A 23,953-nucleotide genomic window follows, 5' to 3' on the forward strand; every position below is an offset into this window, starting at 1 on the left:
ATAGTTCAACAGGCAAGTGGTCACAGGTGGATGATTGCAGACTGCCTCCCCAAGAATCCCTTCTCTGCAAGCACGCTTTGCAGATAAGTAAAATGATGGCTGTTCATGTTGATCGCTCTGGCGGGAAGGTAAACGGCATTTCTGTGCACTGCTCTGGTTCGCCAGAAGCGGCTTAATCATGCTGCCCACATGACCCAGAAGCTGTACGCCGGCTCCCTTGGCCAATAAAGCGAGATGAGCGCCGCAACCCCAGAGTTGGCCACGACTGGACCTAATGGTCAGGGGTCCCTTTACCTTTAGGAAGAATTAATCCTCTGCTGGCTATATATTGTTATGACTTTTGGGGGGTAGGCTAAATGCCTGCCCCTTCTAATTCATGGATGCAGCATGGATGCAAAGGCTGGAATAGCCAGTCAGCCTGGTAATGGCCCCAGCAGGAGTCCTTAAGGCAGAGTTTTCCAAACTCTGTGTTGTGACATGTTAGTGTGTCATGTGTCCATGCGCTCCTCCAGGGGCTGGAAAGGGGTTAGCTGAACCTCCGGTTTGCTAGTAAAAACTGAACTACTGTGTCACGAAATGATGCATGTCAAATAAGTGTGTCACCAACATGAAACGTTTGGAAAGCTCTGCCTGAAAGGAACATGCCAGCCTCCCTCCCTGGATAGTTGGAAAGACAAAAGGTCAGAGTTGAGTGATGTGAACCAGAAGCTGGAATAAAAAGCTGCAGGCTAGAAAGACAGAGAGAACACCAATACTTTTATTTATTTTTTTGGATCCAAGACTGCAGCTATGATAGAAACAAGACCTTTTTTGGTTGTTAATGCTGTGAACCCCTCCATCACAGGCTCAGGTTATATATGTGTGCGTAAACAAACCAAAGACAGCACAGTGTCAGCTGTGCCTCATCCCCAAAACATGAACCCTGGCCCAGAACTCCTGGAATCTTGCACCGCTCGGAGATTGGGGCGGCGTGCAACAGTATCTTCCCACTACTGCTTGCTCAGCCTGGGAGGTGAGCTCTTGATCACCATGCTAACTCCAATGTTACTGCTGCTGATATCTGTGTGGAGCTGGCCTCAAGAAACTTGGCTTGCAAGTCCCATCCGTGCAGCGGTAGCTATGTCCAAACTAAACGTTTTGCAGGTCCTCAAATATGGGAGAAGGGTTGTGTAGTAAACTTGCCCCCAGCCGCTCGCCCCTCCCTCACCTGTCTTTGCTCTCCGGCCAGACCAGGTTTCTTGAGCAGGGCTGGCAGGCACGTTTACGTTATACAGAAACAGGTCAACATAGCTCCGGTAAGGCTGCCACCACTCCCTTTGTCCCGGGGAATCCAGAGCCACAACCCAGGGAGAAGGCTGTGTCCCGTTATCGCTGGTTACCCCCACTCCACAAGTAATAGTTACAGACTTGCAGATAGAAATTCTACGGTAGAGCACAACCAAGCGTAAGGCTAGGAATTAGCTTTTCCCCCGGAAAGGCACACAACTAAAACAGTTTCTTTCTTAAAATTTATTTAAAAAGAACATAAGATAACATGCTCAAATAAGCAGGCACTTCTTTTAGCAAGTTACAGACAAGAAAAATAAAGACATTGTAAAGTCTAGCTAACTTACATACTCACGACTAAGACACTGGTAGAATAGTTAGAGTCCTTTTCAATGATCCGCATTCAAAAGATGTTAACAGTTCTCCATCACAAAGGACGAAAGGACGGCTACTTAGCTGGAACCTCAGCAGCCGGGAGATTTGCGGATTGCAGAGCGCACTTTCTCAGCCCCCAAAACCAATCATAACTTTTGAGTATTTTTAAATTCTCCAATGACCGGCTGGCAAGCTAATCAATCTAACTTCTGGCAGCTGGACCCATTAAGAACCCAGAGCCTAAATCAAAGGCGTTTCCTCCCTTCGTGGAGTTTATGCAGATGTACATTCCCAGGCAATTCAAGGCTAGATAACATCACTGAGGGAATGCACATAACTTCGGACCCAGGTGTCAAACATTTCATTAAATCAGGGGTTTCCTTTCCCATAATAAACCTTTCACACCCAAGGAGCCTGTTAGTCTGGGGTTAAAGGGACAGAGCTTATTTCCCATGGTCCTTGTGGCTTGTTGGTTACCCACAAGGCCTCACTCTCATTGCTTGACCAAGGAATAGCTTCTAATTAAACACTAACTTTACTACAGGTTGGCTCTGGACAATGCGAGAAGGGTTGGCTCCTCCAATTTTAAAGATGTGGCTTGTATTCAGGCCAATATGGTACATTCACAGAGAAACATTAGCTCTCCTCTATCCCTGCTCGTTCCCTGCTCCTGCCAACCTAGCAGTTCGAAAGCACGTCAAAGTGCAAGTAGATAAATAGGTACTGCTCTGGCAGGAAGGTAAACAGTGTTTCTGTGTGCTGCTCTGGTTCGCCAGAAGCAGCTTAGTCATGCTGGCCACATGACCTGGAAGTTGTACGCCGGCTCCCAAGGCCAGTAAAGCAAGATGAGCGTCGCAACCCCAGAGTTGTCCGCGACTGGACCTAATGGTCATGGGTCCCTTTACCTTTACAGTGCTACTGGACATTTTTTTATCTATTTTAATCACACGAGAGTTACTGGGGAGCATTCTAGAATTAAACACACAAGGTAAAGCATTTAGGCATTCCCAATTTTGGTAAATTAAATCATTAAATGGGTCTCCTCTGGAGCAGGGAAGCATCCAGATGAATCCCAAATCTCCTGCTTGCCTACTTCAATCTATCCACCCACCCGCTATCCCAAGCACTGGGCGATGGAGGAGATGGGGGGGGACACCCCTTGAGTGCGTCCAGAGTTCGGCATAGCTCAGAAATCCAATTCAGCAGCTTATCCCAAACGATAATTTAATATGCAGAGCAAAATGGAAACAAAACCCTATATCAGAACATTGGTCTGATTGTCCATGCACAAGTTAACACGGCAAAAAGCAGTTGCCACCTCTGGTGCTGTTGGCTTCGAGCAGCAGTTGTAGTTTGAGTGGGGTCAAGAGAGACAAAGAAGTTTGGAAACGGTGGCATTTTAAGCACCGGTGATCCAAGTGGGTTTGATTGACAGGTGGCCATTGTTTATTTGGAGATCCAAATATCGTGCCAAATCCTGGCCAATGCATTAACCTTCATTCAAGGTTCTAATTTGCTCAGAAGGAACCAAGTGGAACCAGTAAGACCACAGAAATGGATTGTGACTGAAACAAATCACTCAGTTTATTGGTCTACAAGTTCACTGGTATTATGAAAGATTGTGGAATTTGCAGATAGAAAATAAAACAAGATATAGCAACTTACAGAAGATGAAATTTAAAGCAACTTAAAACAATTGGATATAATGTGTATAAACAACGGTATGAACTAATAAGTAACAATGACAAAGCAATCAGTCAGAGGCAATAGCACAATCTCCTCCCAGCTCCTCCCAGCCCATCTAGTCATAGAAACAGTTAAATGTGTTTATTTTTTTTCTACCTTCAGTTTCGTTTCTTCTGTTCTCTAGCGGTGGGGTCGTTTACAGGAAAAGCGAAAGCGCAAAGCATAGAAACTTAACTCGCAGGGAACGAACGTAGGCACTGCGCTTTACATCTCACGTAAGTATATGCATTTAATTTTGATGATTTAGGTTGTCAGCTATAATTTTTACTGACCATATTCCTTAACCTCTGCTTGCAATAAACAGAAAAACATAGGTGGATTTTGTGTGTGCTTGTGTGAAAGCAGAATAGCTAATGGAGTCTTTCACGGCTATTAATTCAGAGGTGCAAAGTCAGCTCTCAGATAAAAGCCACTTCAAAAGCTAAAACAAGTAGCAATTGCAAAAATACAAGTTACTGGAAGCATTAAATACTCTGATAAACAAGAAGCCTTGCTCCTCGAAATGCAAGCAAATCAATGAAATTTTGGAGGAAGGGGGTGCAAAGTGCAAATTTAACAAACATATATCAGTGCGATCCTAAATTAGCACAACAAACTTGAGAACACGAATATTTAATGTTCATCAGATCATTGTGTTTTGGTGCTCCCAAGTTTTTGTACAACAGTTATGTGTACATAATAATAATAATTTATTATTTATACCCCACCCATCTGGCTGGGTTTTCCCAGTCACTCTGGGTAGCTTTCAACAGAATATTAAAATACAATAGTCTATTAAACACTAAAAGCTTCCCTAAACATATACATTTTCAATACCTTTTTATTGTCAACCCCCCTTGCCAAATTAAGGTTGGATTCATTTTTGCACTGTAGTTGGGCTTCCTTTGAAGTTTGAACATTTTTATGGAAAACTTTAGATTTTCTGCTCCTTTAAAAGCAATCTTAAAGCTGTAGATAAGCTTTATTTGGAATTGTTTTTAAAATAATTTATTATATTTCAGGATGGGCATAATATTTTAAATATATTATAAATATTGGCGATTGCCCCCCCCAAAAGCTTGCATACAATCTCTAAGCCTTGAATAACTGCCTAACAGGCAGATACCAACAAGAGCAGAACCTGTTGAATTTCTACCCATGACTTAGCTTCTAAAGGCACAGAACCCCCACCAGAAAGGAAGGTGGTAATGTTAATCTAATCACGCTATTTGTAGCCTTTGTTGCAGCTAATCTATACTGCTAGACAGTAACAACAGGGCAGGCAAACCACTCATTTGTGAGGATATCCACTTAATCTATTGAAAGTGAATGCTCATTCAGTCAGATTTCTTATATCCTGCTAGTGGCAGGCCCCATCTTGAATAAATAAATGCTCAGGATGGGAAAATAGTTCAATTAGCATTTGCTGGATCAGAAGAAGAAGAAAAGTCTTTATTTGCCTCAGCCACTAGCCATAGCAATGAAATAAAATGTACTGAAGATACAGGTTTAGAGTTAACTGTAGAAAATACATTTTGGAGGTTTACATCAGTAATCTAATAATAGATCTTATTCTAATTGCCCCCGCTAAAAACCTTGCAGTTTTCGCTGTCACCTGATCATCTTGATCTGCTCAAGGAAGGACACAGTAGCAATGGTTGAGCAGCCCAGCACAGACAATAATAGAGGGGTAATAATAAACTCAAATCTTTATAAAGAGGGCAAGTCAGAAGCACATGAGCCACTGACTCAATACTGCCATCTCCCCAGGCACATAACCATTTTTCCAGTGGAATTGTTTGAAATCGACCCTCTGGTACAGCCAAAGGCAGCATATTCAGTCTTGCGAAAGTGAAAGCACGTCTGTATTTTGGAACTGTTACATTTTGCAAATAGGGTGTCAAAATGACTAGGTGGAAAATAATCATACCATGGACAAAAATTGTGGCCAGATTATTCTCTCGCTCAATATCATACAGGTGCTGTCTCTGTTGAATTACAGGTTTGGTGTCGGACATTTGCTGGATCAATTACTCCAAATCCTTAGAGAGCCCTCTTGAAATGCTGTTTATACAAAGACAGTGTTTGTTCATTCTTCAACAATTTTAGGGCTACCGGTTTGGAAGCCATGGCATTTTCCGGCAGAAACCCATCTGAAATTATATGGAGGGCTAGAAGGAAATTAGCAGAAGATCTTCTACTAATCGACTCAGAGCTGATCTTGGATGTGGCAGATTCCCACCTGCTCCTCACACAGGGGGAGTTCTTCTCCCTGAGTGAAATAAAGGATCCACAAGCATTTGTGGAATGCCTGATCGAGTTAGTGCTGGGAAAAAGAGAATCAACTCAGGAACTGTTCTTGGACTGCCTGGAAAACCTGAGGCAAGCCTTCCCAAGCCTTCAGCCCATTTCTGAATATGTAGAAGATGGTGAGTAACACTTCTTAAAACCTGAAGGTGCTTTCTGTTTTCCTAAGGGTTAAATTCTCACCTGCAGCAGCACCAAATTCTCTCTCTATGTCTTGAAGTCCTCTTGCGCCTTGAATTTCGTCCAAAGCTGTTAGTGCTGCTTTTGTGAACTTTCGTTTACATGATTATAAGTTTGGGGGGGCCTCCACACACCCTAGAAATTAATATATGGTAGGATTTTGATTATTTGGGATGTGAAGGGAGAAATACAAGTTGCAGAAGAATTCCTGAACTAATTTATGCAAAACGACCTGGCCAAGCTAGGGCCATTAAGAAACAATACAGGGGGATTGAGGGCCTTTGGCAATGCAAGAAAACTGTCCTTCCTCTCACCCCAGGTCAGGGATTTGGAAGGTTGCCAGGATAACTGTGTGTGGTTTGGCTTGGTTTTCAAGCTCAGTTATGGCAATGAGTTTCTCTGCCGGCTGGCCTGTGCTGGGAAAAAGGTAAGGGGAAGGCAAGCCTGATAGTTCTCCAGGACCTCTCAGATGCTTTTGATTTTGCTTCAACACAGGGAGGATTTGATTTACCGTATTTTTTGCTCTATAAGACGCACCAGACCATAACACACACCTAGTTTTTGGAGGAGGAAAACAAGGAAAAAAATATTCTGAATCTCAGAAGCCAGAACAACAAGAGGGTTCGCTGCGCAGTGAAAGCAGCGATCCCTCTTGCTGTTCTGGCTTCTGGGATAGCTGCGCAGCCTGCATTTGCTCCATAAGACGCACACACATTTCCCCTTACTTTTTAGGAGGGAAAAAGTGAGTCTTATAGAGCAAAAAATACGGTAAATCAAATCGATTTAAATCACTAGTCAGTAAGACTTGATTTAAATCTTTTTCCTTTTTTTACAGAAAGACTCATTCTTGCTAGTATAATCTTAATATTTACAACCAGATGAAGGTTTCATTTTTGGAATAATAAATTTTCAGAGTAGTTTTTACAGTTACATCAAAAATTACTGATTTGGTTACACTATTAGAAATACATGGACAGATAATTACAAAATTATTTTGAGGTTTAATAAGTTAGCTGTTTATATTTGGATAACTTTTCTGCTGTACGTTACTGGAAGGAGAAAAATAATCATTTCCTTAGTAACAATTTAAAAAAATTCTTTAACGAAAACAATAACATTATAGCATATGTATCCATGTTTGCTAACTGATGTGGTTAAACAACTTTTTTTATATATAAAAACAACAACTTAAACTGAGTTTTAGCACACATGAAAAACTTAAAACAAATCCTTATTTCCTGATGAATAGCTTTTGGACAATAATGCAACTTAAACAGGAAACTATCTTTAGAAAGATTTTTCCTCCAAAAGCATTTTATTTTAAAAATCAAATTTAAACTAAAAAATCTGATTTTTAATTTTTTTTAAATCATTGATTTTTATCCATCCTGCTTCAACAGGAGTCATTGGGCATTACTTTCAGTTAATTGTAAAAGGAAGGAAATTGAATTTGTAATGACGAAGTATTGAGCCCCCCCCCCCAAATCTGACCTTTTCGTTTAGTTATTTTTATTTTATTTTTAATCTGATGCTTTCAGATCACTTGAATCTCAGGAATGACCTTCCGGTCCCAGACTCTGTTGAATTCTCAGGGGAAAGAAGTGGATCCAAGAGCATGGATATGGCTAGATCTGAAAACCAGGATGCTTCCCAGTCCCAAGAGGGCGTAGGAGAGGTTGAGACTATAGGTTTTCCTGTATCCTCAGAGGCAGGAAGTGGATCTCAGAGCCCAGATGATGCTGTTATGCTTCCAGGAAATGCAAGCAGCACTGAGGACCCAGGTGCCAGTCTCCTGCTCTCCAGCAAAGAAAGAGAAGTCAAGACTCCAGATGCCCTGGATGTAGCTGAGAACCCCATTGCTGCTGCCATGTCCACAGAGAATGGAGATAGAGATGAGGATCTAGAGAGCTCTTCATCTCCGTGGATAGGAAGTGGGGCTGAGAGCCCAAGTACCCCTCCATCTTCCAGCAAAGAAAGTGGAGCCAGCGATGGGAACTGTGGCAAATCCGAAGGAACAGGAAGTGGGGTGGAAATTCCTGGCATCTCTGCATCAAAGGGAGAAGAAGAGGGAGCCGGAAAACAGGATAGCTCTGAGAGAAAAAGGACAAGCGGGTCTCCCACGAGAAGGGAGAGATCTGAGAACTCAAAAGGAGGTTTGTATCCACAATAAAGGGAACTCTGGATGAGATGAGTTGTTGCTCAGTAGGCCAAAGCCCCAGTTGTAATTAATTGAAGACTTGCTATAGCAAAAGTGAATTTTTAAGAAAGTCACTTAAAACAACTGGATATCTAAATCTGACTCCAGTGCAGCATGTATTTTGTGTGCAGCTTTTGTTTCCTTGCTGTAAACCACTTTAGTAGTGGTGTTTTGGGTACAGAAATCTGGGGAGTAACAAATATATACTTCTTAGCCAAATATATACTACTTAGAAGCAGAATTATTATATATACAGGGATGTTTAATCTGCAACACGTCTACTGGCTGCAGAATCTTGGCTCTTGATGCAAAAACCTGGTATTAATTTTCTTTTTTCCTTGACATTACTCAGGTATAGATAAACCATATTTTGGCTCATAAGCCTTGTGCAGATGACAGTGAAGACCCTGATTTCTGTGCGTTCATAAAAAAAAAAATATGTATGCATAGTGCCAATTCTCATTTTCCAGTTTTTATCTAGGCACTTAACAGCTTGTAAGTGCATGAATATAAGGTTGGGGCCAGGGTCCATGGGCCTGATTCTGACTCCCTCTACACATTCATCTTATGCAGAGATCTAATTGTACAGGGTTACTGAAGATGTTTATTGGTGCTTTCTTGATTTCTTGGCACAGCCTTCTTCCAAACCTCAGAGGATCTAGCCAGGATGCAGTTTATGAAAGCAACACCTGAATTAACCCCAGCTGAAAAGAAATCCTATTCCCGGAAGACAAAAGGGAGTCTGAAGGAGGATGTTCCTAATGAAACAACCATCAAAGAGTAATGTCTATACTTAAATTATCAAGATTTTGATTTGTAAAAACAACATTATTGGGTGATTTATGGGTCCTCTAGAGAACTGCTGTTATCTTCCCTCTTTTTTTGGTTCTGTCTCCATTAAGGTTGTAAATTTATTAGAAAAAACAATAATTGCAAGGGCATTAAACAGCCACTTGATCTGCAGAAACAGGCACCGTCAAACCTTTCTGGCATTGAGGGCAAGCTGGACTACTGGCTTGGTTTGTTTGTTTTTTTGCAAATTAGTCTGCTAATAAAGGGCTAGGAACAGGGCTGATTAAAAAAGTTGGCACTTTATTTTAGAATTCTGTTCTCTAGGGCTGAATTATTCAATCACTTCAGTGTTGCTCTTGAAAGATCTTACTCCTACATATGAGTACCTGAACTTTCCATATGAGTACCTGAACTTGGAGGCTCCTCTGTGTGTGTCACCAGCATCGTCTCCCAATTGGGGTGATGACTTTGCCTGTCTCTCCATCCTGCCTGTTATTTTTCTGGTCCTCTTAAGGTGGCTCTTGCTTAAGGGGAAGTGACTAAGCAGAGACTTGGTGTGGCATCCACTTTGAAATCAGTCTCAAGAATTATCAAGATTCTCTTGTTTTCTCCCCTGAGCATGAGGCTGAGCATGTAGTGAACTTCTCTTACTTGCTTAGAAGGTGCAGATAAAATAGGAGGCCAGCAAAAACCAAGAAAAGAATGTCTTCCTTAATGTATCGGGGAGGGAGACGGAAGGAAGCAACTCATTCCAAAGTGAATTTAGGATGGGGGGTGGCTAGGCTCACAACCACCCTGTAAAGTAGGTTAGGCTGATGGGTTCATAGTTCGGTGGATCTTTAACCTCAGGTAGTCATTCTTCTCCTAATGAAGTTAACTGTAGCTGTGTACATGGCAGCAAACATTCTCGATATATGACTAGATTTGGACCAGAGATCTTAGGATTTCTCCTATATCAGGGGTTCCCAAACTCTGTGGATCGATCAGTAGTGGTTCACAACCTTCATTTAGGTGGTCCATGGCATGTCCACGGGAAATATTCAAATTGATTTATAATAATGTTTAATTTATGTTTCTTATGTTTTTTTGTAAACTGTTGTGATATTGTTGGCATTCATCTGTCTCAAAAGTCAATGGAGTGCACCTCTGAGGGTGAAGCCCAACTGTGTGTTAGCAGCACCAAAGTGACCTCCCCAGGGAATTACATTACATCAGTATATAAATATATTTATTTTTTATTGGATTTATATACCGCCCTTCATCATAACATCCCAGGGCGGTTCGCAGAATATAGGATAAAACCAAGTAAACAAGTAAAACGAAACAGCAAAACAATAACACTCCCCTTCCCACAGACACATTTAAAAGGCTGTAGAATATTAATCAGCCAAAGGCCTGGTTAATATAAATATTTTTATAAATAGAAGAGACAGTGTGGCATACAGGTCAGAATCATAAATAAAATAAATAAAGGAAATAAAAGAAACAATAAAATTTTATTTTCATTTTATTTTCACTTGGGAAGAGGGTGGGGAGTTAAAAAACATTTTGACTCTTGCTAAGGTTGAGAGAAAATGGCTGCCCGCTGCAGTGAAGTAAGCCAGGACCCAAGGCAGAAAGGAACGCCTTAGGCCCTCCTTTGGCGCCATTTTCGCCTGTGTCAGTTTTCATTTCTTAGTACAGAAAGTATTGATCTGATGTGTAGAGATCTTTCCTATTCTGATTAGTTCAGGAATGTTCTAGAAGGTTTATTTCTATGTGAGAGAAACAGGAAGGTTTCTGATGTTTTGGTTATTTCTGCTGGGAAGCTGTGTACAGCTGGTTTAAATTCATTCTGCTATGTTTCTGTCAAGGTTGAGCTGACTATAATAGTAAGGCCAGGAGGAGCCTGGCTCTCACTCTTATTTTCTTTTTCTTTGGTCTCATATTCTGTTCTGTATGCTTAGTGTTAAGGTTAAGTCTTATTATAAGTTTCTAAGTTTTATATCAAGTGCTGCTGTGACGGGTGCATCGCCACTTTTTCCCCTCATGCCTTTAGGCCCACTCTCACTCAGATGAATTGCCCCCACCTTGCTGAACAACCCTTTACCCAAAGGTTTTTCCCCCCTTCCCTCAAAAAATTCTAGCCCAGAGTATCCTGTGGAGGATCTTTGTGAGGGGGTAACTAGGAGTCTCAGACAGATTTTCTTTAAATAAACAATAAAAGATTTATTTAAGGCAAGATAGTATATAACACAAATGGATTAAACTTAGCTTACTTCAAGAATACAGTGGGATTTCACTTTAATTCATCCTCGGTTGTTTTTGCGTTATAGGTTTGGTTCCTTTATACGGTGATACTTTCTTTCAGTTATCCACCCCCTTTAACACTCCTACTCCTGAGGTACTTTAAGTACATTGGTACTTAAAAACTTGAAACTGTTTTTAACCTGAAGCACCACTTTAGCTAATGGGGCCTCCTGCTGCCACTGCGCCGCCGCTGCACGATTTCTGTTCTCATCCTGAAGCAAAGTTCTTAACCTGAAGCACTATTTCTGGGTTAGTGGAGTTTGTAACCTGAAGCATATGTAACCTGAAGCGTATGTAACCCGAGGTACCACTGTAATAGACCAAAGGGCTCTCCGCACCCCCTCCCTTCATTGGGTTTGGGAGTTTCTTCTTTTCCTAAGAAGAATTTCTCCCCTCCAGGCTAGTTTTGAGTCCCATGTAGGCTGTTTCTTTCCAGCTCCTACTTCTCCTGACTCAACCTCAACCTCCCAGTAAAATTTCTGTCTGTTACTCCTATAGGACACCACACTCTGTCCTTCACAATCCACTCAGAGTGGAAGTTGATTTTCCAGAACCAACGCTTTCTCCTATTCACTCTTTATACCTCAACCTGTCTCCTAACCTGTCCCCCTCAATTCCAACCCTCTTACTCCCTTAACTTTGTAATAAAGAAAAATCTGCCCTTATTCCCTTAAGGGGGACACAAGAGCCCTTACAGAGTACTTTGCAGGTTCTCCATCGGTCGGAGAATGTAACAGAGGCCAACCAGAGAATTTTGAGAAGCAAAGCAGCTAGTAAGCCTGATCTTTATTGAACTGTTGTAACAGGATGCTCCCCTCACCCGCAGGAAAGGAGGAGGAACCCAGAACAATAGTGTGCAAGGCCTTATAAAGACTTTTGAAATTGCCACCCTGTAGATCAAGACCACCCCCAGAAACATCATACATACATCACAGAAGGGGTGTAGCTTAAAATCACTTCCCAGACACATCATACCTACACCACAGAAATGGCAGGCTACAGCAGAAATCTGAGTGGACTGTTTACCTCATAATCTGAGTGGGTTGTTTACCTCCTGTCTGGCAAGTTACCTGTTAATGCTTGCTTGATTGATACCCTGGGGAGCCTGGCTAGTCTTTTGTAATGATAAATACTTAGTTCCTGAGCCAAGTCACAGGCTCACCCTATTCATACACAGACATACCCCTTAAGACAGGATTTGTGAAGGAAAAGACAATGGGGAGGCTTTTCCATTTGACTTTGCAGAGAAAACACCTGGTCAGTTTGGGAGTCAAAATGGCTTCATAGCTGTTCTCCTGTGCCGCTTCAGGCATGTGGTTTATATATTCATGTACGTGTTTGCTTGGTATATTTATGAACCTTTATTATATACATAAGATCTTAATTTTTTATTTCAACTCCTAACCCTTTGACCAACTCGCTCCTCAAATCAAAATTTTAAACTCTCCCTTCTGGAACCACGGTCAATCAGAGGCTGCCGTTCATTAACCATTTGCTGGCAGGGAAAGAAAAGAAAAGAAACACTTGTTGATGCATCCTGTCCATCAAAACCAACTTTTCCATCACAGCTGCAACTGGATTTTTATGGACTGTGCCAATCCTGAATGTATTGGATTTGTGACCATTATGCTCATTTGCCTTCAGTAGCAGTAAAGCTCTGCTGGATGAAGTACAATTGCCTCTGGTCTGTTTTTTTGGGAACTCTGCAATACATGTTTAGGTTTCTTCCTGCTCCCCCTTCCATGAGTGACAGTCAGTACCCAACCCAACATTCTTAAGAACATAGACTATTAACCTAAAAATGGATTAGATGGTTTAGTATGGAGTAGATACCCATGATTATAGCGTCATTCCTAACCATGAGCGTAGATTCACTAGCAGCTAGGCAGACAGTATGCCAGATCAGGCTGCCGTCTTCCCTGCCCCACTTGCCTGTGAGGAAGAGCCATTGAATGCAATAAGATTTCATTCTATGCAGAGACGGTGAGCATTGGATTGTTCCTTAATCAGCATGCATGAGTGAAAAGAGTTACTTACTAGTTCTAATGTTTGTTTCCCTTTTTCCATTAATCAATAAAATACATTTATTCTACCACAGATCAATGGATTCAGTGATGGTCTCTGGTGGTGAGATAATCCGCAAGGCGAGAAAACAATTAATTGAAATCCTCCAGAAGGACCTAGAACTTGTTCTAGACGAGTTATTCTCCCAGTCCATTATCACAGAGGAAGAATATGAGGCCTTAGACAAAACCGAGGAGGATTCCAAGAAGAAAATTCGGAAACTGCTGATAATGATACAGAAAATGGGAGAAATAGCCTGTGGCAAGTTCCTGGAATGTTTAGAAATTGCATGTCCAGGTTCAAATCAGGTTCTGCAAAATTCAATACATGGTGAGTCTGAATAAAATTATTTTTAAAATGTTTTATTACATTTATTATATAAATATTACGTACATTCCAAAAAAAAAAAAATAGTTACACAAATGCTACGAGTTCCTGAATGCCAAAATGCTACTAAAAATAGGATGAAAAATACAAAAATTAAGAAAATGATACATATTGAAAAGAAAAAAAGAGAGAGAATTTTTTTTTTAAAGTCAAAAGGAAAATAGAAAAGGTTGACTTCCTTTGACCACTATACAGTTTATATGATCTCATATCTTTAGTTGTCTGTAATCATTTTGCATTAATGGAGATACTGTTTATTTACCTGTGGAATCTTTAGTCTAGATTAAGCCAATTATAATTTTGGGAATCGACTTTCTTCATGTAATTTGCAAAGACATCCCATTCTCTCCTGATTTTATCACATGGTTGGTTTCTTACCATTTCTGTTAATTTCGCCAGTTCGAGGTATTTGCTTAATTTTAATAACCATTCTTCTTTTTGAACAAAATATTTTTCATCAGTTTCCTTTTCTGAGATCCTTAGGGAAGAGAGATGCCTTGCTGTGTGTTTTCCCAAATATGATCTATGAGATGGTGGAACAGCACCTCTTAAGTACCGTATATACTCGAGTATAAGCCGACCCGCATATAAGCCGAGGCACCTAATTTTAGCACAAAAAACTGGGGGAAATGTATTGACTCGAGTATAAGCCAGTTCACCACACCACAAACCTGGTGGTGGTGGCAGCGGTGGAGGAATAACAAGCAGCCCAATAGGGCTGCTTTCGGGCTGCTAGTTCCTCCGCCGCCACCAGCGGCAAAGGCGGAGAAGGAAGAAGGAGCAGCCCGAAAGGACCCCACTCAAGTGTAAGCTGAGGGGGGCTTTTTCAGCATAAAAAATTTGCTGAAAAAAATCGGCTTATACTTGAGTATATACGGTAATTCCTTTTCGCTATTCTTCAGTGGTTCAGTGAGCAAAGCACAAAGTATTCTCTCAACTTACCGGTAACAGTTACGTTCTGTATAGTCAAGTGCTCATTGGTCTGTGTTTTGTTTTGGAGCAGGGTTACCCCTTTAGTTCTTAAAAAAACTACTTTTGTTTCTCCCCAGGCAAAATAATTTCTCTGTCTTGTAACCCTGTTTGGGCTACCTAGCCTTTGCATTCACTAGTTGAGTTTGCTATTGGACAAGAGAGATCATTCGGCAAGTGGAATCCCATGGATATTAGTAATCAGTAATGTCTTCATTTTACATTTTTGTTTTAACCACATGTCCCAAAGGCAGATGAACTGGTGGGGGAGGGGTGTGGACTTTCTCACCACCCCAGCTGCAGCAGGGAAATTAGGAAACAGGAGTGGTTAGTGTATTCTTTAAAAGAGATGCTAAGAGGAGACTTGGACTTTCTGTTTTACCTTATCAGGTCTCATATTTGCACGGACAGCTTATGCATTCAGATGGCCATTGCAGTTATACATCCACATCCCCAGTTAATGGTATACAAACAAGTGGATTGTTGTGGTTTGCTTTAGAATATTTGTCAGCATGGCTTTTTGGACCAGGAATCGTAGAACTGTGCTGTTGGAAGGGAACTAATGTAGCTTATATTTTTCTCCCTAGAGCGTTTGCCTCCAGAGGAGAAGACTGGAAGCCCAGGAGTATTGGAAGAGACAGAAGAAGCAGTTCCCAAAGGTATCTCCTTTCGTGATTGAGGAAGAGGGACAACGACATTTGGTTGTTACTGGTTTCTTCAGAATAGGTCCTGCTGACCCCCTGGTCTAATTCTCCTTTCCTGCTTAGCCTTTCCGTAAGCAAGCCAGGCAGGATGGGGCAGCCTGGGCTCTGCTGAAGGGAGGAAGATTCCTCCTACCTCTGATGAAGTTTGGATAACCGTCTCCAGACCATTCATTTAAAGTATATGGCTCCCCCCCCAAAGTATCCTGGGAACTGTAGTTTATTAAGGGTGATAGAAGGGGGGAAATACAAATCCCAGGGTTCTCTGGGGGAAGCCATGGCTGCTAAAGCAGTATAGATAGGCTTTAAATGTATGGTGTGGGTGTGACTTTCAAATCTCCTTTCCCATCCAGACTTGTAGCAGAGCACATTCCCATATACATAGTAGGAAGCAAGTTGATTGGATTCGTGAGAAGCACTTCAGTTAAGCAATCCAGATTGGATTTCTTCCTGGTAAATCCCCTTTTGTTCCCTCTTAAAAACAACAATGACACAACAGTCTTTTTTAAAAGTAATGATAAGTCTTACTCACATTCAGTCCACAGTGTGATCCCGAAGGCAGGCTTTAGCTTGTAGTTACAGTTACAGAGGAAAGTGTGGGTTCATCCTCTTGAGAGGGATGAGCCCATGTGCTGCTGGCTGAGAGCCAGCACACAGCAAAAGAGCATCAAGATAGTACATCTGGAAGAGCATCAAGAGGAAAAAAGGGAAAGGTGGCTGCATGACCAGCCCTTTTATGGGGTCTCCCAGGGTCACGCCCATCTACCTGGTCACACTCAGGGGGAAGATGGTCCAGACCAGGTGTAACAGGAAGTTCTCCCGGCTGGAGCAACATTCCCCTGTGTGTCTACTCTGGGCAAACAGGAAATGTTGTACTTGACTGCTTTTGTCATGTTACATCCCACACAAAGCACCCATTATTTCAGCAGGTTCACAATAAGCCATAATTTATTTTAACTATGGCTTCCCTGTGACATGAACATGGTCTATGACTGCGTTTTCACACAACATTAAATCATAGTTCTTTTAAACTATGGATTAGCACACACAATAGTATCTCCCCCCCCCCACCCGGTGTAACAGAGGCAAGACACAGTTGGGCTTGTGTCGTTCATATCCAGCTTATGATTTGTTTGCTCCCAACAAACACCAAGCAATAATCCGGGAATCCATGGCTTATTCCTGACTTACCACTCGAGCCAAGTTTGCATGCTGCTATAACAAGCCAAACTCATTTGTTTCTGCGGTGGGCTCTGGGAGAAGGGGAAAAAGAACAGGGAGGAACAATATGCCCATGGGCATTAAACCATAGCTTAAAATCAACTGTTTTAGGTAAACTATGGTATAACATTACATGGATAAAGGTTTGTGTGTGTTTCTAGTCCCTGCAGGACAAGAGAAAGAAGATGAGCTTGAGTCAGAAGCAGAGCAAAAAAAGAAACATGCTTGCAAAGGTATTTCTGTCTTTTGCACCTTAATTTTGTATCCTCCCTACAGTGGAGGGTGGAGCCATGTTTCCAGATAGCATCTTAGAATCATAGAATCTTATCCAGGCATTCCCCAGTTATATCAGGTGTTCGCAGTCTGTTGCCTTTAGTCTTGTTTCATTTGTTCAGAGAAACATATTAATCTAGGTTACCCGTTTTATGATGATTGCAGAATTTCATTTTTCTGGTTGCAGAATCTGGAAATCCTGCCACTTGGTTAATGCAGCTTTGGCTACTATGTTGCCCTTAAGGGAAGTTGGAGTTTCTTGAATAAAAATTTCTGGGTTAGGGTAAACTCAGTTTCATTATCAGATGACTAGCTTTATTGTTTGAAATGGTTTATTTACCATGTCAGAAATATGATCATTCCCACGTGTTTTCTTCTCTCAGGGACAACCCACCGGTGGGTGGTGCCTTAGGCATTGTGTGTACTGTAGCAGATAGCATTTTCGGTTTTGCTTCAGGAGGCAAAAGCTGACCTCTCAGTTGCTGCCACTGCCCTAGTAGTAGCTGCCTTCTTTCTTAATAAATGCATGCAGTGTAAATACTGTAGCAACCCCTTGTACGCAAAAGAGAAATGTACCAGGGTGTGGGCAAGTGTGGTAGGGAAGAAAAAGATGCAGAGGCTAAGAGCCAAAGTCCATGTGATATTACACACATCGCTTGCGCTTGCATTGATATTTTTTTTTTTTAAAAAAGAGAGTCATGCAATTGCATTGTTAAACACACATTAGAAAATTTGGCACTGAAACAGTAATCTTGGATACACCTGGGTGAAAAAAGAATAATACTTATTTTCTAATGGTTCTGTAGAAGGAAGAAAAGCGCTTAAGAACATCATTGCTAAGTTGAAGTTTCGGAAGTATTCAAGCAAGAAACTTGCCCTGAAAGAAATTCTGGAAATCAGTTCTGGAAATCTAAAAGACTTCAGCCCGTGTACATTGGGAGACTTGCCTTGGCATTTTCTGAAGAAGGTCTTGGCTTTGAATGTGACAGCCAGGAGCACAAGCCTTCAACATGAAACACAGGACAATAAAGGAATGCCGTTAAAGGAGAAGGAAAAAAGGATTGATGAGAGAATCTTCTTTGATACCAAAACAGATGAGATAGATTCTGTGAACCCCCTTGATGTCCTTTGTGTTGTTCTGCTTTGTTCTGACAGTTTCCTCCAACAGGAGATCCTCCTCAAAATGTCCATGTGCCAGTTTGCCCTGCCTTTGATTCTGCCTCCCCTCAAGACCTCCAAGTGCACCCTGATGCTCTGGGCCATGAGGGACATTGTGAAAAAATGGAGGCCCCATTCCTTGGCTGAAAGCAGAGGCTTTAGGGAGGACAGCCTGGTACTGACATCCATGCCGACTGTTTCCTTCGTACGGATGGGAAACTGTAACATATCTAAGTCCAAAGTCCTCAACGAGTTCCTCAGCCCTTCTCAGCAGCATAATGATTTCTTTCTACACCGAGATATGGAGTGTGGGAACATCCCTCGGGAAATTGCTGATGGGCTTGTAGAGATTGCCTGGTATTTCCCAGGAGGACGGATGAACACAGATCTCTTCCCAGAGCCAGTTGCTGTTGCAAATCTCCGTGGAGATGTTGAGTCTCACTGGGTGCAGTTCAGCTTTTTAACGCAGGTCTCCTCAGCTGTGTTCATATTTGCTGAATGCATTGGCGAGAGAGAACATACTCTTTTGTCGTCACTGAAGGACCTGTCAACTCAGTTCTACTTTATCTTGGAAGGTCGCAGTAGAAAATCTGGTTGTACCTTGGAGTTCTTAAATAAACTGGCACCAGTGATTAAACTTGACAATTCACATATATTGGTAAAGAATGCCACAATGAATAAAGCAGTATTTGTAGAACTCCTTCGAGCTGCAGTTGGAAAAATAATAGCCTCAAATCCTAAGTGTGTAAGTATTGATAAGATGTGTACAACAGCCCATGAACTTACAATCCAGGTGGATGAAGACCACAAAGAATGTCAGGATGCCCTCAGATGTGCCACAGAAATTTCAGGAGAGATCAAAGATGTAGCAGCTTACAAGAAAGAAACACTGATACTCCAAGGTGATCTCTGGAAGAATCTGGCCAAAGTGGAGAAAGAACTATGCAGAATGGAAAGACAAGGGGACATGCCTTCGGAAAAATACAGATCAGAATTGAGAGGCAGATGGTCGGAACTGCGTAAGCAGCAGAGTCAATGTGATCTCACCATTGGTTTGATTAATTTCATCCACGGCATAAAACATTTGAAGGATGCAGAGAGGAGTTATTTCTTGAAATGGATGAAGTTCAACCTGGACCATATTGCTAGGGGAAATCTTTCCAAGTTACGTGCTGACTATAAAGAGAAATGCAAGAATTTAGGAGATGATGGGCGGAAGATTGCAGAGGTAGACCAGTTGATATCATCCTCTTCCTTGGGAGTTGAGCATTTCATGCGTGAGCTGGGGCAGTTCTATGAGGCAGAATGCTCAATGGTTAATGAGGGCAAAATAGCTAAAAACAAAAGGCAGTTTGCCCATTTCCCAAGCATTGCTGCTGAACTACTGCTGGAAGGGTTTCCCCTGGAGCTCATTGATGGTGATGCATCCAATATCCCCCTGCAGTGGATAACTGATGTTCTGAATAAACTCAATAACAAACTTAGGGGACAATCCAAGATGATGGTGATAACCGTTCTGGGGGTGCAGAGCACTGGGAAATCGACCCTTCTGAACACCATGTTTGGCCTGCAGTTTGCTGTCAGCAGTGGGCGGTGCACACGAGGTGCCTTCATGACGCTTCTTAACGTCAGAGAGAATATGGTTCAGGATCTTGGCTGTGACTTCATCCTGGTGATAGACACAGAGGGCTTGAAAGCCCCTGAACTGGCCAAACTGGAAGACAGCTATCAGCATGACAACGAATTAGCCACTCTAGTCATTGGGCTAAGCGACATCACCATTGTCAACATGGCCATGGAGAATGCCACCGAAATGAAGGACATCCTGCAAATTGTGACCCATGCCTTCCTCAGGATGGAGAGGATTGGGCAAAAACCCAACTGCCAGTTTGTTCATCAGAACGTCAGTGACGTTTCTGCACATGACCAAAACATGAGGGACAGGAAGCATCTTTTGGAACAGCTGAATGAAATGACCCAGGCTGCAGCAAAAATGGAAAAACTCAATAGGGATATCAAGTTTTCAGACATCATGGACTACGACCCAGAAATGCACAATTGGTACATCCCAGGTCTTTGGCATGGAGTCCCACCAATGGCCCCAGTTAACATGGGATACAGTGAAAAAGTCCTTGAATTAAAGAAGTACATATTTGAATTCATAAAGAACCGCACATGTAAAATACCTCCCAAGGACATCCCTCAGTTTATTGAATGGGTGAAAAGTCTGTGGAATGCTGTGAAACATGAGAACTTCATCTTCAGCTTCCGAAACAGCCTCATAGCAGAAGCTTATAACCAGCTCTCCATGAAATATTCTGAATGGGAATGGCATTTTCGCAGAGAGATGCACCTGTGGGTATCTGAACAGGAAACGTCAATACAGAATGTTTCTCCTGATGAATTTGATATACGCAGTTTGCAAAATGAGCTTTATCAGAAGCTGTTGGCTGGAGAACAGCAGATTTTGGAGAATTTGAAGCAATACTTTGAAAGCAGAGCAGCAAATCTGCATTTGGTAGAAAGGTACAGAGAAGATTTTGTCCGCAGTGCTCACAGCCTCAAGCAGGAACTGGAAAGTTATTCTTACAGCAAATGTCAGGAAGCTGTTCGCATTAAAAAGGGGCTTCACAAGATTCACTCTCTACAAACTGAATACTTGAAAATAATTGAAGGAAAGGTTGATGGGCTACTTAAAAAATGCCGGGAAAATGAAGATAGGATTGAAGATCAAGAACTGGAAAAAGAGTTTGAAAGAATGTGGATGGAAACATTGTCAGAAATATCACCTGTTCCCTTAGAGAAACGACAAATATATGAAGAGCTTGACTTATATTTGAGAAGGGAATTGGCACATCGAGGAAGTTCAGTCAATGTAAAAGTACAGGGAGCAAAATCTTTGTTAAGCTACAGAATGAATACTTTTCAAATGAAATCTGAATATATGGATTCAACATTGTGGTGCCGTGTGAAACACTTGTTTGCTAAAAAGGAGCGTTTGCATGAGATAGAAGAACTTGCTAAATCCTTGATGGTTAAATGCAGTTCCTACATTTGTAAAAAGGTTGATTCCAAAGGAGACTATGATGATACATATTGTGGTGAACTTTTACAGATTATCAATGAAATGCTTCAACAATCTGATGCTCAGAAACTTCATACAACAACATGCTTTGAAGTAGATCTAAAGTTTCACATTTTGGGGGAAGCAGCTCATGAATTTCAAAAGATGCATGAAGAGTTTATTAAGGAAAATGATCCCTATATACGCTTAGAGAAACTGAAGCCTCATTATTTCTCAATTTTCAGAGATCTTTATCTGGAAAAAGATGCCCAGCAAATCAGAGCCAAGGATTTCTGTGACCAGTGTCTCCATCCTGCCCTTGTGAGTTATATCAACAAAAGACTTGGGATAGAAATAGTAGATGACATTCTCAACAGTGCACAGTCCATTGGGTATGCCAGTCGGAGCTTCTTCCAGTTTACTGTCCTGAAGGAACTGTTGGAAGAGGGTAATGTCGACAGTTACCTAGAATACCTTGGGGCTTATGAAAAGTTTGTCAAAAACTGGATCCAGGAACAAATTTTGGATTACTATGCAGAGAATGAGTGTCTGAAGAAACTGGAGGAAGAGATTCTCTCTGCGATAGTAAAGAAAATTATAGAAACACTGGAAAAATTAAAGCATCAATATATTGAGACAGTCTCAGAATTTTTGGACAGTTTTTGCAGAGAAATGCAGAAGGAGTTAGTCATTTCTAAGGACAGTCTGTTAGGGGTACAGTTTAAGAATGCAACTGATCCTGCACAGTTTTCTGCTTGTGTTGAAAACTTCCTTGCTGATTTGCAACAGCAAATAATATCTGAATATGATTTGCTGGATATCCAGTCTAAACTCTCCAAATTGCCTGTGAGCCCCCAGGATGAGATCTTCAAGCGGGTGTTTGGCTGTGGGAAGCAGTGTCCTTTCTGCAAAGTCCCCTGTGAAGCTGGAGGGAGTGCTCATCAAGAGCATTTTGCAACTGTCCATCGGCCTCAAGGACTGGGAAGGTACAGAGAAATAGTGTCTGAAAAGCTTGCTTATGATATCTGTTCAACTGATGTGGCGTCCGACACTAAGTTCAGAAATCAGGACACAAATTGGGAACTCTATCCATACAAAGATTATCGTTCATATTATCCAGACTGGTGCATCCAACCAGATCCCAGTATCAATGCTTCAGATTACTGGAAGTTTGTTTTGAACAAATATAACCGTGATTTTGCAAGAATATATAAAGCTAAACCAGCTGATCTGCCAGAGGACTGGAAAAACATTACTGAAGAACAAGCACTGGAGGCCTTAAAGGGCATTTATAATATGAAGTGAGCATTCTTATCTTAGCAGAAGAGAAACATGGATCTTCTTCCCATGAAAGCATTCCACAAAGTATGCAAGTCTTAATAACGTAGAAAAGGCCCCTTGAAAATTAAAATGGATCTCTTTGAAGGATCCCTAACACTGATAGATAGGACAATTAGGGTTCTGCATCCCTAAGTCCCCGGCTGGATTTCCATTTATTACATTTTGTGCCGCATATAGTGGAATGTTTTCAGCCAGTCGTGTCTACCTGTATCACTATGTTCACCTTTTCCGTTCAGGTGCACGTTTATTCCAGTCTCATTTTTCTTCTTTCCCGATGCCCTTAATCCAGAGCATATTATTTACCCTGAGCAGCAATCTTTTCTCTTCCCCTCCATTGTATTAAAATACTGCTGCTAACTTGTAATTTGAAATTCACCAAGTGATGGCAGCAGTACAGCTCAACGCCAACGCAGGCTTGCTCATAGTGGGGGTTCTACAGATTGTAACCTTGCTTCCCTTCCTGTTTATTATTATTACTCTCTTAGTTATCATGATAAATTGTAATTCCCTATCTACTCTCATGTTTGGAAGAAAACTTTTGTCGTGAAGAATTTCTTTAGTAAGCTTTAGCCTTTAGGAATGGTGGAGTCTACCAATGCTGTTTTTCACTTCTTTTTTGCGATGACATTTATAAAAATGACAGTAAAATGAATGTCTGAAGGTATATTGGGTCCAATTTCATGTGCTTGTCTACACGAATGCAATGTATTCTGTAATGCACTGTCTTGCAATGGAAACAATATTAATAAACATATTTTTAAAGAATTCTACCGCTTTAAAAAATCCATTAGTCTTCAGCTTCCCTCTGGTAGAACAGACTGTTTTCAGAGAAACACACAAGTCCTTTTCAGAGTGAATGGTTGGGTGGTGTGGAGAAATTCAAGCCAGTTGATCTACGGATGCACCACTCCAAATCCGTCCAAGTCTCCCAGTTTAGGCCATTTATCTTCACTGCTACAGAACTGCAATACAGATGGGAGAGTTCAGAATCTTAAATGGACAAAGATGCAAAAGGTTTAGAGATCTTCAAAATGCAGGCAGACGTCATCCAGATGTAGATAACTATCCCCTTGCAGACTCTGGGTTTAATCACATGGGCATTTAATGTGTATTTGAAGCTGGATGTGTCTTAAGTTCTTTGGGTGTTGTCCACTCAAGGTCTTACCTGTCCAACAGTCTTTTTCTACGGTAAATTCTGATTTTCCCAAATCAGGGAAAATCCAATAAGGGAAGTGTATCAAATATACAATTAATTGTTGCCTGAGTGTGACATTTTTTGTGGCGCCATTTCTCTCTCTGCTCTCTAGGTCCATTTTGTTTTAGTGTGAGCTACGTATCATAGAATTGTAGAGTTGGAAGGGACCTTGAGGATCATCACCTAATCCGGCCCCTGTGGCAGTTTATTTATTGGGGGGGGTCAAATCCTCAACAACTTTGGTCAGCCCTCACGCATGTTCACTTCATCAAATCTGGCCCTATTTGAAAAAAGTTTGGGCACTCCTGATCTAGTTGAACGCCCTGCAACTTAGGAATATGCAGCTGTCCCATGGAGGGATCAAACCTGCAACCTTGGCATTATCGGCACCATGTTCTTTACCAATTGAACTCTCCAGGCTCAGTTAGTATATGCTGACAAGTCCTCAC

The 23,953-nt window shown here is 41.6% G+C and overlaps 2 protein-coding genes across 3 annotated transcripts in view; one reads left to right on the forward strand and one right to left on the reverse strand.

The window, feature by feature from the left end:
* Positions 1–3,190: 3,190 nt before the first annotated feature.
* LOC310748389 (interferon-induced very large GTPase 1-like) overlaps positions 3,191–23,953 on the forward strand; it is a 75,382-nt gene continuing 54,619 nt past the window's right edge. Inside the window, exons 1-8 of one of the 2 annotated variants that reach the window (XM_083584127.1) lie at positions 3,191–3,602; positions 5,369–5,795; positions 7,392–8,006; positions 8,686–8,830; positions 13,230–13,525; positions 15,139–15,210; positions 16,635–16,706; positions 17,553–23,073. In XM_083584127.1, coding sequence (XP_083440253.1) covers positions 5,495–5,795; positions 7,392–8,006; positions 8,686–8,830; positions 13,230–13,525; positions 15,139–15,210; positions 16,635–16,706; positions 17,553–22,273 — 6,222 coding nt within the window. In that variant the 5' untranslated portion in view covers positions 3,191–3,602; positions 5,369–5,494 and the 3' untranslated portion in view covers positions 22,274–23,073. Of the gene's footprint in view, positions 3,603–5,368; positions 5,796–7,391; positions 8,007–8,685; positions 8,831–13,229; positions 13,526–15,138; positions 15,211–16,634; positions 16,707–17,552; positions 23,074–23,953 lie in introns of those variants that run through there. The other variant, XM_083584126.1, reaches the window with a different exon arrangement.
* Positions 18,404–23,953, reverse strand: part of LOC310748408 (uncharacterized protein) — a 77,876-nt gene continuing 72,326 nt past the window's right edge. The window contains exon 13 of the mRNA XM_083584183.1: positions 18,404–23,271. Within this exon, the coding sequence (XP_083440309.1) occupies positions 23,157–23,271 (115 nt within the window). The 3' untranslated portion in view covers positions 18,404–23,156. The remainder of the gene's footprint in view (positions 23,272–23,953) is intronic.

This window comes from Podarcis filfolensis, assembly GCF_964270895.1.
Source record: "Podarcis filfolensis genome assembly, chromosome: 13".
Taxonomy (NCBI): Eukaryota; Metazoa; Chordata; class Lepidosauria; order Squamata; family Lacertidae; genus Podarcis; species Podarcis filfolensis.